Source organism: Phocoena phocoena, chromosome 3 (assembly GCF_963924675.1).
Source record: "Phocoena phocoena chromosome 3, mPhoPho1.1, whole genome shotgun sequence".
NCBI lineage: Eukaryota > Metazoa > Chordata > Mammalia > Artiodactyla > Phocoenidae > Phocoena > Phocoena phocoena.
This window is the reverse complement of record NC_089221.1, coordinates 106,064,607-106,079,030: the sequence shown is the minus strand read 5'-3', so window position 1 is coordinate 106,079,030 and position 14,424 is coordinate 106,064,607. Positions and strand designations below refer to the sequence as shown.

Below are 14,424 nucleotides of genomic sequence, written 5' to 3'. Positions count from 1 at the left end.
GGCTCAGTGGTTGAGAGTTTGCCTGCCAATGCAGGGGACACGGGTTCAAGCCCTGGTCTGGGAAGATCCCACATGCCGCAGAGCAACTAGGCCCATGAGCCACAACTACTGAGCCTGCGCGTCTGGAGTGTGTGCTCTGCAACAAGAGAGGCCGCGACAGTGAGAGGCCTGCGCACCGCGATGAATAGTGGCCCCCACTTGCCGCAACTAAAGCCCTCGCACAGAAACAAAGACCCAACACAGCCAAAAATAAAAATAATTAATTAATTTAAAAAAAAGAAACAACACTACTTAAGGGGACTTCCCTCGTGGTCCAGTGGTTAAGATTTCACCTTCCAATGCAGGGGGTGCTGGTTTGATCCCTGGTCGGGGAGCTAAGATCCCACATGCCTCGCGGCCAAAAAACCAAAACATAAAACAGAAGCAACATTGTAACAAGTGCAATAAAGATTTTTAAAATGGTCCACATCAAAAAAAATCTTAAAAGAAAAACCTACTGAAGCGTGAAAAAGACAGTAACAAACATGAAACTATACTGGAGCCATTTCCAATAAAAGTAGGAAGAAGACAGGAATTCCCACTATTACCTCTATTTGTCAACATTCATTCAGAGGTTTAAATTAATGCAACAACTCAAGAAAACAAAATAATCATTACAAATCTTGAAAAGAAGAGCCTAACTTGTCTTTATTTGTAGATGATAAAATAACCATAGTATTTGCTAAAAATAACATGAGAATTAACTAAGAAGTTTGGTAGGGTGGCTAAATAAAAAAATATTCAAAGGCAAGTTCTTCTTTATCCAGAAATATCTAATTAGAAACTTAAATGGGGGCTTCTCTGGTGGCGCAGTGGTTGAGAGTCCGCCTACCGATGCAGGGAACGTGGGTTCGTGCCCTGGTCCAGGAAGATCCCACATGCCGCAGAGCGGCCAGGCCCATGAGCCATGGCCGCTGGGTCTGCGTGTCCGGAGCCTGTGCTCCGCAATGGGAGAGGCCACAACAGTGAGAGGCCCACGTACAGCAAAAAAGAAAAAAAAAAAAAAACAAAAAACTTAAATGGGATATTTCAAAAATTACAAAGTACTTATAAAAAAATTTAATAAGGAAGTGCAGAGTCTAAGTGTGTGTGTGGGGAAACACCCTACAGTATCTTATTAAAAGTCATAAAATTAGACCAGAAATTTAGAAAGAAAAAAATTAGAGAGGAAGGCTAAAGGAATTCTTAATTCACAGATATCACCAAAAAAATAATGATACCTAGTATCTATATAGCTTCTAGACATCACTCAAATAATCGCTAGTATTTATACAGCTCATAGAAATCATTCCACTACAATAATAGCTAATATCTGCAAGTTTCAGCACTGTTCTAAATGCTTTAATGTACTCATTTAATCCTTATAACAACCCTAGAGGAAAGTACAGTTATTTATTTGAACATTATAGATTAGGATGTTTCCACGGACACAGGTTCCAAAATCTTTGTTTTTGGCTATTATACTCTTTTGCCTCTCAAGCCTCTTTCTCTAATTTTACACACACATCTAGCAAGCTTGGTTATCAAGTCTTCCAGAATGCAACAGATTAAAGAGCTAATTAGAAGCCGTAAAAGCACTCTGGGTAACACTTTACCACCTAACACAAAAAAGGACAAGCAGTGGGTGTAAAAACCACGCACCACATGAGCATCACGTGCGACCAGAGAGCCGTGAGTCCCACGGGCTCTTACTCTATCAGCACTGCACAATGAAACAACTGTTATTCTTTTTTTTTATCCTTTTTTTTAACATCTTTATTGGAGTATAATTGCTTTACAATGTTGTGTTAGTTTCTGCTGTACAACAAAGTGAATCAGCTATACGTATACATATATCCCCATATCCCCTCCCTCTTGCGTCTCCCTCCCACCCTCCCTATCCCACCCTTCTAGGTGGTCACAAAGCACCGAGCTGATCTCCCTGTGTTATGTGGCTGCTTCCCACTACCTATCTATTTTACGTTTGGTAGTGTATATATGTCAATGCCACTCTCTCACTTAGTCCCACCTCCTAGAGAAATGGAAATAAAAACAAAAATAAACAAATGGGACCTAATGAAACGTAAAAGCTTTTGCACAGCAAAGGAAACCATAAGCAAGATGAAAAGACAACTGTCAGAATGGGAGAAAATATTTGCAAATGAAGCAACTGACAAAGGATTAATCTCTAAAATACACTGCAGCTCATGCAGTTCAATATCAAAAAAAAAACCAACTGCTATCCTTAAGAGTACACAGCATCATACGAACGTAACTTTATGCCTGGCATACTTTTTAAAGATACCTAAGTACACATCCCATTTTAAAATAAATCTATCCAAAAATCTTTAAAATGTAAAAAGTATTGGTGCTTGAAGTGGCTGTCCTAAACACTTAACTGTATAGAACTCATCCATCATGGGTTCTGATATTTTATTATTTTTTTTAAATAAAATATAATATCTTCAATTCACCATTGCTGTATCTTCAATTCACCATTGCTGTCTGTGATCCAGTTTCTATGCACTGAGTTGGGAAGGAATCTGTCAAACACACTGATACCTTACAGATGCTTCTTGGATGATTACAGAATAGTCACAGACAAATGGTAGTAAACGTGTTCCCTGGACCCTCCGTTCACACCGTTACAAACAGTCAGAGAAGCACAAGGATGTCCCTTACCGTTCCCCTGTGTATCCGGGACTGCAGTGACATTGGCCCGTGGTGGCATCACATGTCCCTCCATTATGGCACTGACATTCTTGTGAACAGTTCTTTCCAAAGCGACCCTCGGGGCAAGGCTGACCACACACTGTGCCCTGCATTCAAAGAGACTTGGGAAATTAGATGGGCCTCCAGCCAGGGAAGGGCCAAAGGAGAAGGGAGAAAAGAGGGGAAACAAAAAGGGAGGAGGGATATAGGAACAGGGCTGCAAGAAGATTAGATAAAGGAGATTTTAGAACACATACACTCTCTTCATCATCTCGAAAGTGTTAGAAATTCTAAATTGACTTATTTGCTTAGTAGGCCTAAATCTCAAGATATACTCATAGGTGGCAGAATAGTAATCTTAAGAAATACCTATATTAAAAAAATAAAGTTACATCAAATTATTATGGAAACCTAAGGAATTTACAAATCCTCCTAAGTATTCTTCCTTGGGCCTTACATGTACAGTAAGTCAACAATACTTATTGAGCATCCATTACATAAATGACAACATCTGGCCCAAATGGAATATCCAAATGCTTCACCATATGTTCTAGAGAAAATAAACTTCATCATTGGTTTTATTTCTTATAAGGAAGCATAAGAAAAGACTGACATTTTTTGTACCTGAATTAATGATAACATTGCCTAATAAATACTTCAGTAGAAATGAACCTAGACGTTTTATTTCAGAAGAAAATACACTTTTATTTTCAGCAGGTTCAACAAACATTGTTGGGCCAAGATCAATAGGAAAGCTTATTTCCTGGGGAGAAAAATCGAGAGAGTAACTTGGACACATCTCCTCACCCTAGAGGCTGTCTGTCTTGTCAGATACTGTCATATTTATTCCAGTACTATGTGGAGAAGCATAAGATACTTTGCCAATAAGTCAATGAAATATTCTACTACTTTCTACTTCACTCGTCTACATAACTTGGGCTTGTAGCTTATCATCTATTTACTGGAGTTACTGCTTCAGCAAACAACATATCCCAAGTAACAGGAATTTTTACAATGTTTTTAAATGTTGGAAGCTGTTGCTTTGTCCTCCTTCTCTATAAAAAAGACAGACTGTGGGCACTCTGATATTGGAGGCTAGCGAACACCAGATGGTTTTGTAAATGTTTATTCTGGGTAGTGTAAGAAAATACATTTCCTCTAACTCCTGGCTATCTACAAAGGCAGTTGGTGTGCTAATTAAGTCTCCTCTGGTGGTTTCTAGTTACCTACCAATGAGGAAAGTTCTTCCAGAATCTTGGAACTGAAAAAGCCTTTGAGAGGTGATTCAAATCAATACTTAACTGAGAATCATCTATGTGCCAGGCATCGTGCTAAGCTCTGAGAATCAAAGATAAATTCACAACCTTTAATTAGCTCACAACATGGTGAGGGGGAAAGATGTAAAAATAGCTCTGACCCCTCCATTCTAGCACAACATATTAACATGACTAAAGTAATAACACGCCTAGGGTTAATCCATGATAAGCAGGGGTTCTGGTGAAAATTCTCACTCTCTCAGGGACTAACTACTCACATTTTGTAATGGTCCCACATAAGCTTCAGAGATGCTGTTGAAATATTATTTATAAATAAGGATTAATGTCCTACTTAAAGCTATTTGCTCACATTATTCCTATTAGTTGAAATACATACATGTGTATGTGTGATAGGAATATATATTCATCATGAAAAGTACCTAGGATGATTGCACAAAGAAAATGTTGTAAAGAGAAGTGTAAGTTGGAAGCTCAGCTATGCACATAAAAAAATGACCTGAAACATTCAGTAAGAAACATCTATCAAGGTAGGGGTCCCAGAGTATTGGGGAGGCTCCACTGGGCTGATGGAGAGGGCCATCTGCCCACCTACTGGGACTCACGGTCCAAGCTTGTGGTTACCACTATCCCACATCATGACCACCCCGACCCAGAAGAAGAACAAAGCTTCAATCTCAAGATAGGCAACTCTACAGACAACGTCTACACAAAAATCCTAGGAGTAACATGCCTATAGCTCCTCATTCAAAGAACACAGAGCTCCCTGGACACTCTGCTATCCCAGCAAAATCCATCCCTTGCCAAGGACCAAGCAATGACCAGTGTTGGCAAAAGGTTGAATACGAGAAATAAAAGAAGAGAAGGAGTCAAAGATAATTCAGCATTTCTACCTTGGGCAACTAAAAAAGAAGTTTTGGTTTTAATGAGGATAAAAAAGGTAAAAAAGGAATTGCGGTACAATGAAGAATTAGGGGTACAACAAATTTGGTTCTATGACCACTGACTTTGATGGGCCTGCTTCCAGCTCAGCAGTACTTCAATAGCTCCCCTGTTCACCTCACCATGAGGCATCAATAAAAGGCCCCCTTGCACTGACTCCATTGCTTCATAGAGTTTCCCCAGGCTCTGCTTCCTTGTCTTGCCCACTTACCATTTCCAGCTCTTGCCTTGGTTCTGATATTTCTTTTCCACTTGTCCCAGTGGTCTTAACATCTTGAACTCAACCTTACTTCCCGTGATTCTCACCAGGAAGTGGACTCCAGGTCTCCTTTGCTCCATGCCTACAACAAGGGCAATCCCAAACCAGTCCCATCCCATGTCTGGCTCCTAAGGCAGACATCAAATACACATCTGTGGTCAAGTGAGGGAAAGTCAAGGTTTGGGAAAATCAGCAGATGATTGTTAAAGCCATGGATACTAATGAGCTTTCCAGAAAAGATTTATAGTGACAAAAGAGAAAGATAAGACTAGAACCAAGGAAATACTGTAAGAAAGCAGTATGTGAAAGAAGGGGGATTAGGAAAAGAGATTTTTAGTAAGAGAGGTAGGACAGAGGATTATCAAAAAGTGGAGGGAAAAGAGATTAGGAAAGGGAGGTGGATGAGCAACAGAGTCAAAAGCTTTGGAGAAGTGAAGCGGAATGAGAAGAGAGGAGTTGTTACTGGATTTGGCAATTAAGTCACTTGAACCCCTGTAAGAACAGCTTCACTACAGTTCATGGAGATGGAAGGTAATCATCAAGTAAATTGTTCTTTTATTTTCTGTATGTTAACGAAGGAAATAGACATTGGTCATTCACTCTTCTGCCTTCAAGCAGACTTATACACTAACTCAGAGAAATACGAACCAATGTTATTTCCTGATTTCAGAGTAATCTACTTAGTAAACCAGCTTTGACATTTTTTATTCCACATAACATTAAGCCTGTGAGACACTACATAAAGAGTAATGAGAAGGCCACGCACCACAACGAAGAGTAGCCCCCGCTCACCGCAACTAGAGAAAGCCTGCACACGGCAACAAAGACCCAACGCAGCCAAAAAGAGTAAATGAATAAATACTAAAAATAAATTAATCATAAAAAAAAAGACAGAGTATCACAGTCAAAGTTTGGGAAGTGTGGTGAGATATAGCTTCCTCTTAAAGTATCATACTATAACCTCTGAGAAGTTCTGCAATACTTGGAAAACCCAGCTTTCCTCAATGTGTCTCCAGATTCATAAGACTGAATAACTTTTTCACATAACACTTAACCTGTTGAGAATAATGTTCCCAAGAGTAATAATGATCCATAGAGCATAATTATGAAAATGCTTATTTAAATAGTTGCAGGGGTTGACAGCTCTTGCTGTCACGTGTAAGGCAAGATATTTCCCTTTTATATCCTGAGGGGAAATGCAGAACAGATGGCCTACTATCTTTTCCATGAGGACCCTTAGTACACTTCAAGTTCAGGATTTAATCACCTTCTGCTTTCTCTGGTCTGAAAAATTCCAGCTTTGAAATGATCAGGTATTTCCAATTTTGGAATCTTTAACCATCAATGTAACTTTCTTTTGTATCAAAGTCCTCCACATGCGTTTTCACTTGAGTATCCTGGAACAGGGTGCTTTGGGAGGGTGGAAGTGAGCTTACCAGCCAGCCAGAAGGACACGAGCATTCTCCAGTGACATGATGACATACACCTCCATTTTGGCAGGGGCATCTCTGCTCACACTGTGGCCCGTGCTTGCCAGGGGGACAAAGATCCTCACAGCTGAGGGATTAACATGTGACAAAGGACACCATGATTTACCCAACCACACAACCCTTAGGTTCACAGACACAGCAGCACCCACAGCCCTAAAATAGACCAGATTTCTCTGTCCAGTATTGTTCGTTTCATTAACATCAAGGGCATCAATCATATTGGCTGGAAGGGTCTTTGAGGGGTCACCTAGTCCTTCCCTTTGTTTGGGGATATCTTCTGAGTGATTAGCTTTTTTGATTGGGAGGGGGTGGGGGATGATGCTAGGCTTGTGGGATCTTAGTTCCCTGACCAGGGATTGAACACGGGCCCTCGGCAGTAAGAGCATGGAGTCCTAACCACTGGACCACCAAGGAATTCCCATGTTTTGGGATATTTTCTAATGAAACCATTTCAATTTGAGGAGACTCTGTCCTATCAGAGAGCACCAAGGATGACTCTCGTGGGCCACATGCTCCCTGGAGACAGGTACTTTCCATGTAACTTTTATAAAGCTCATGGGTTACACTAGAAGTCTATTTGGTGTGTTTGTTCTAACCTCAAAGGAGACTAAAACGTCTACACATCACCCCATTAGTGTACAAAATCTTCATAAGCAATTTTCAGCGTTCTCTTCTTCAGAATGACAAGCCCCCTTCCCATATTGTATGAATACACCTTCTTCTCTAAGCCTTTAATTGTCTTTTTTACTCTCCTGTAAAATTGCTGCAAGTTTCCTGAAGCCCTATGCAACTGTGCCCTTGATAAAAACCCATAAAAGCAATATTAACAATTAAATAGTCTGAGATGATCATCCATGCTTCTGAAAATCAGGGCTTTCTTGGCTAATGCAATTTTTTCCTTAGCTCGACTTGTATAGCCCTAACACTGTCAGCAGGAAGTATTTACCTAGTCAGCCACATTTTTTGCAAGTTCTAATTCTGTGACTTACAAGTGTAATTTTCTCATTAAGGGAAGAAAATTTTTTTATCTCCTACTTTTTTTTGGCAAATTCTGCCTCTTAGTCTGTTTGCTAATACAAGCAAACCGAAGAATGCCCTTCCCACAAAATAAAGTAGTAGAGATTAAGTAACTGCTTTAGTGTTCCCCAGAAAGAATTAAACTATCTGTGTGCACATATCCTGCACAGATGTGATATATGTACTTTCATATTCACAAAGCAACATACATATCTATGGGCATTAAATAACCCAGCTAACCTTTCATCATGGACTATTTCTGACATCTTTCACCTTCCTTCTTCTCTAAGGCACTGAACCCACCCAGCTTTATCCAGCTAATTAACAGAGCAGAACAACGTGGATCATTAACAGCCGGCAGTGTAATGAATGCAATTGAGGGAGTATCAAAGTGGAACCCAAATCTGCCCCAACAACCCCCAATACTGCCATTCAGCACAGCATCCTGGCCCTCTCTGCCTCTGCTCTGCCAAAAGAAGGCATGGAAGCTGGCTCTGAGGCTCTGGCTGGGCTCTGATGCTCTACAGCAAACAGCATCTGGGCCTGGGGTCCTATTCCCTCAGTAACTCTTCAGGCAGCAATAGAAACAGAAGCGCAGGAATATACCAGCAGCATGAACAGAGAGGGTGGGTGGGCTCTGCTATGCAGCTCAGCAGCAAGTCACTTACAAGGCTCCAGTGTAGCCGGGTGGGCAGCGGCACTCCCCCGTGACGTGATCGCAGGTAGCTCCGTTCTGGCACTGGCATCTCTGGTGACAGTCGTTACCATACGTGCCCTGCTCACAGCGCTCCTCGCAGCGCCAGCCCCGGAAGCCCGCAGCGCAGTGGCAAGCCCCCGTGATGGGGTTGCACAGAGCCCCGTTTTTGCACTGGCACCGGCTGCTGCAGTGAGGCCCCCAGTGATCACCGTCGCAGGCTGAGGTTGGGGAAAGAAACAGTGGAGGGCATCAGAGTACAGGTGTGGGTAATGGCAAGCTCTTTAGAAGCAGCTTTCCTCTCCCTTTGGAGAGAGTGGATTGATGATCCCTTCATCACCATTCCTCAACAGAGCAGCAGGGCTCGGGCACACATCCATGGCAATATTTCACTGGTGCTCTGCAGTGGACCACTTCCTATCACTCCGCTGCTAAAGCATTGCTATACTGTTCAACTCCATGCCTGTGCTCAGCCTATTCCCTGCACCTGGAATGTTGCATTTGATGTGGCCAGAGTCATTGGCTAGGGGAGGGTGTCAGCAGTTGTAGGGAGAAAGGAGGCTGGCTAGGCAGATGGAAATGGTCAGCTTATGCAGGGGTTTTTATGCACACCAAGAAGTTTGGATTGCATCTGGTGGACAAGGGATTGGTAGTAAAGGATTTTAAGCACTGAGGGACAATGGAGATTTGCCTTCTAGTAAGATCAGCTGGCTACAGCCTGAGGAGGGCAGGAAGCAGCTGACAAGGAGAGGCGGGAGTTGGGGCAAGAAGCATAGTACTCAGGGGATCAGTGAGGGGGCCTCGCCTCAGGCAATGATGAGAGGGACAAAGAGGCGACCCACAGGCAGTCCACTGAGGAGTGGGCTGGCCTTGCTACAGGTACTGGCTGAGCTCTCGAAAAGGAAACTGCTGCTGTGCTTTCAAAGGAATCAATCAAAATACATGTGATTGGGAGGTAACCAGAAAAGGTAGGGAAAAAATTGACTAAATGTTTAACGTCACTGACTTTAAAATACAACAAACCTGAAACTGATATGGACAGCAAATAAAAAGATAAGAGGTACATGAAACCAGGTAATACAAAAGCAGAAAAAAGCATTTAAAAGACATATTTTGTTTTTAACAGCTTTATTGGAGTATAATTGCTTTACAATGGTGTGTTAGTTTCTGCTTTATAACAAAGTGAATCAGCTATGCATATACATATATCCCCGTATCTACTCCCTCTTGCATCTCCCTCCCACCCTCCCTATCTCACCCCTCTAGTTGGTCACAAAGCACTGAGCTGATCTCCCTGTGCTATGCGGCTGCTTCCCACTAGCTATCTATTTTACATTTGGTAGTGTATATATGTCCATGCCACTCTCTCACTTCGTCCCAGCTTACCCTTCCCCCTCCCCGTGTCCTCAAGTCCATTCTCTATGTCTGTGTCTTTATTCCTGTCCTGCCCCAGGTTCTTCAGAACTATATATTCTTTTAGATTCCATATATATGTGTTAGCATACGGTATTTGTTTTTCTCTTTCTGACTTACTTCACTCTGTATGACAGACTCTAGGTCCATCCACCTCACTACAAATAACTCAATTTTGTTTCTTTTATGGCTGAGTAATATTCCATTGTGTATATGTGCCACATCTTCTTTATCCATTCATCTGTTGATGGACACTTAGGTTGCTTCCATGCCCTGGCTATTGTAAATAGAGCTGCAATGAACATTGTGGTACATGACTCTTTCTGAATTATGGTTTCCTGAGGGTATATGCCCAGTAGTGGGATTGCTGGGTCATATGATAGTTCTTTTTTTAGTTTTTTAAGGAACCTCCATACTGTTCTCCATAGTGGCTGTATCAATTTACATTCCCACCAACAGTGCAAGAGGGTTCCCTTTTCTCCACACCCTCTCCAGCATTTAATGTTTGTAGAGTTTTTTGATGATGGCCATTCTGACTGGTGTGAGGTGATATCTCATTGTAGTTTTGATCTGCGCTTCTCTAATAATTAGTGATGCTGAGCATCCTTTCATGTGTTTGCTGGCAATCTGTATATCTTCTTTGGAGAAATGTGTATTTAGGTCTTCTGCCCATTTTTGGATTGGGTTGTTTGTTTTTTTGATATTGAGCTGCATGAGCTGTTTGTAAATTTTGGAGATTAATCCTTTGTCAGTTGCTTCATTTGCAAATATTTTCTCCCATTCTGAGGGTTGTCTTTTTGTCTTGTTTATGGTTTCCTTTGCTGTGCAAAGCTTTTAAGTTTCATTAGGTCCCATTTGTTTGTTTTTATTTCCATTTCTCTAGGCGGTGGGTCTAAAAGGATCTTGCTGTGATTTATGTCATAGAATGTTCTGCCTATGTCTTCCTTTCAGAGTTTTAGAGTATCTGGCCTTACATTTAGGTCTTTAATCCATTTTGAGTTTATTTTTGTGTATGGTGTTAGGGAGTGTTCTAATTTCATTCTTTTACATGTGGCCATCCAGTTTTCCCAACACCACTTATTGAAGAGGCCGTCTTTTCTCCATTGTATATTCTTGCCTCCTTTATCAAAAATAAGGTGACCATAGGTGCATTGGTTTATCTCTGGGCTTTCTATCCTATTCCATTGATCTATATTTCTGTTTTTGTGCCAGTACCATATTGTTTTGATAGCTTTGTAGTATAGTCTGAAGTCCGGGAGCCTGATTCCTCCGGCTCCATTTTTCTTTCTCAAGATTGCTTTGGCTATTAGGGATCTTTTGTGTTTCCATACAAATTGTGAAATTTTTTGTTCTAGTTCTATGAAAAATGCCAGTGGTAGTTTCATAGGGATTGCATTGAATTTGTAGATTGCTTTGGGTAGTATAGTCATTTTCACAATGTTGATTCTTCCAATCCAAGAATATGGTATATCTCTCCACCTGTTTGTATCGTCTTTAATTTCTTACATCAGTGTTTTATAGTTTTCTGCATTCAGGTATTTTGTCTCCTTAGGTAGGTTTATTCCTAGGTATTTTATTCTTTTTGTTGCAGTGGTAAATGGGAGTGTTCCCTTAATTTCACTCTCAGATTTTTCATCATTAGTGTATAGGAATGCAAGAGATTTCTGTGCATTAATTTTGGATTCTGCTACTTTACCAGATTCATTGATTAGCTCTAGTAGTTTTCTGGTAGCATCTTTAGGATTCTGTATGTATAGTATCATATCATCTGCAAAGAGTGACAGCTTTACTTCTTCTTTTCCGATCTGGATTCCTTTTATTTCTTCTTCTTCTCTAATTGCTGTGGCTAAAACTTCCAAAACTATGTTGAATAATAGTGGTAAGAGTGGACAACCTTGTCTTGCTCCTGATCTTAGAGGAAATGCTTTGTTTTTCACCATTGAGAACGATGTTGGCTGTGGGTTTGTCATATATGGCCTTTATTATGTTGAGGAAAGTTCCCTCTATGCCTACTTTCGGGAGGGTTTTTATCACAAATTGGTGTTGAATTTTGTCTAAAGCTTTTTCTGCCTCTATTGAGATGATAATATGGTTTTTATTCTTCGATTTGTTAATATAGTGTGTCACATTGATTGATTTGCATATATTGAAGAATCCTTGCCTTACTGGGATAGGCCCCACTTGATCATAATGTATGATACGTTTAATGTGCTGTTGGATTCTGTCTGCTAGTATTTTGTTGAGGATTTTTGCATTTATGTTCATCAGTGATATTGTCCTGTTGTTTTCTTTTTTATGACATCTTTGTCTGGTTTTGGTATCAGGGTGATGGTGGCCTCGTAGAATGAGTTTGGGAGTGTTCCTCCCTCTGTTATATTTTGGAAGAATTTGAGAAGGATAGGTATTAGCTCTTCTCTAAACGTTTGATAGAATTCACCTGTGAAGCCATCTGGTCCTGGGCTAAAAGTCAGATTTTAAAATGCAGTTCCAAAGGAAAGGAAGAATGGCCATGATTCAAGTCAATGAGCAGGAAAAAGAGAGCAGAGAAGGAAAAAACCTCAATTGCAAACATTCTAAAATTTATGAAGGGTGACAATAAGCAAAGCCTACTCTCAATATGCATTGCCTAGGCAGCGGTGCATTTATTAATTAGATGCTATAAAAATCACTAGGGAGGAAGCACCCTGCCTAGAGCTCCTAGGATAAATTGCTTTTATGATAAAAAGAAAGTTTCATTTCATAAACTTTTGTAACGTCAACAGATCTGGAATAAACTATTGAAAAAAACAAAACTAGGCACACAGCAAACAACTTATTAGACTATTAGACGTGCAGGATTTATCTTACATTATTAGAACCTACCTTTCATTTCATAATTTCAAAAGGTTTAAATGAATAATTCTGTTTTTAATCAGTATGGCTTTGGTCTCATTAGTACTTTAATAAACATACTTTCACACAATTAAAAGCAGTGGAAGAGAATTATCAAACCTAAAGCAGATCAAGAAAGCAATTACTGAAGAACTCACAATATTCTTTCACAAAATAAGATTAAGTGGTAGTTCCAAGATGATATTTCAGCCTAATTGTTGTTCATATGAGTAGTATCTTTTATTGCCTATGGATATGGACAAAGTTGTGGTTTTTTTTCAATTTTAATTCTTTCAATCTAAGATTTATTCTTAAAAAAAAAAATTACATGGTATGTTCCTTTAAGACCTCTCAGCTATCCCAGTTGGAGAAGAATCTGTCCTGTTTTGAAGGTCCCCCAAGGTAAATTACATAGTCCTTTGTAACTTGTTCCCTAGTTCATCAATCCTAAGAGTACGGAAAATCTTCATTCCAGGTAATCCAAATCCATTATCCTATAACTTGATCCCCCCCTCCTCTTAACAGCATAGTCAATCCTGTACATCACTGTTCCCTATATTGTAAATGATTTTATTCCTTAAACATGAATACATCCTTGACACTGCTCTTTGTTATACTAAATACTACAACCTCAATACTTTTATGTGTTTTTTAAAAGTTTATTCAATTTCACTCATTTTCTTTGCTGAATCCTCTCCAGAATGTCTACATCCCTCTCAACTTCCGGGAGCCTCAGGTGCTAAATTAAAGATCCATTATTCCTTATGTATAATGGGGGATTAATTGATTGACGCAGAACAACAATGTAGGTAATAAAATTACCTTGATAAGGATATCAAGATCATGTCAAAAGTATTAAAAAAAAAACATCACGATGACTTAGAGTTCTTTTCCCTCACTGTGATATTGGGGTAAGAGTGGGCTGGAGCACATATGTTTTCTAGAATATATTTTACAACAAGAGGAGAGTGGTAGGAAGAATTCAAGTACTGAGGGGATAGAACTGGTCTCTCCTCTCCTTCATAACCCATTTATTTGTACATCCCATTCAACAGCTTCTCTCCCAGCAAAGCAGTCAGGCAGAGACCAGTTCTATTTTCTCGGGATTAGATAAAAACAAACAAACAAAAAAAACCCCTAAGATATTTCCTCATGGTAGAAACAAGTTTATAGCAGACATTGATAACTATCAGCATTAAAGAAAGGGTTTCAGGCTTTTAAAGAAATATTATCGTGCCGACATGGTTAATTTCCTGCCTATATCTAAGCACTGTGGCATGCTTTGAAGTGACAGCTTCTCCCCTTGGGGTTTTATTTCTCTAAAAAGCCACTGATACATGGGCCTCACAATGTGAATACTAAGCACCAACATGGACTCTACTGGGAAGAAAATCCACATACAGAAGTCTACAGACAAATAGACAGGAAGTAGGACAAGTAAGATACAGAAGCCTGGCTTGAATGTAGCCATCAATGTGACTTCCTTTCCTTTCTTCATTTGTCATATTTAACTGCTTCAACATACCCACTTTTAAATGTATACTAGTGAGTTACACAGTTTATCGCACAAAAGCCAGCTTTCTTCCCTGATTACTACAAATACAAGAGTATGTTGACTGTCTAGTACAAGAGGGAGAATTTGTTCCTTATGTTTAGTGCCAAGCTTGGCCAATTATCCTGAATTCAAGTACTGTATTTAGAAAGACAGTTTGGAGAGAGTCTGAATTCAAATCA

The 14,424-nt window shown here is 40.1% G+C and overlaps 1 protein-coding gene across 1 annotated transcript in view; it reads right to left on the bottom strand.

Moving 5' to 3' along the window:
• MEGF10 (multiple EGF like domains 10) overlaps positions 1-14,424 on the bottom strand; it is a 120,707-nt gene that overhangs the window by 49,136 nt on the left and 57,147 nt on the right. The window contains exons 5-7 of the mRNA XM_065873223.1: positions 8,381-8,627; positions 6,642-6,762; positions 2,701-2,837 (exon numbers count right to left, since the gene is read on the bottom strand). Coding sequence (XP_065729295.1) covers positions 2,701-2,837; positions 6,642-6,762; positions 8,381-8,627 — 505 coding nt within the window. The remainder of the gene's footprint in view (positions 1-2,700; positions 2,838-6,641; positions 6,763-8,380; positions 8,628-14,424) is intronic.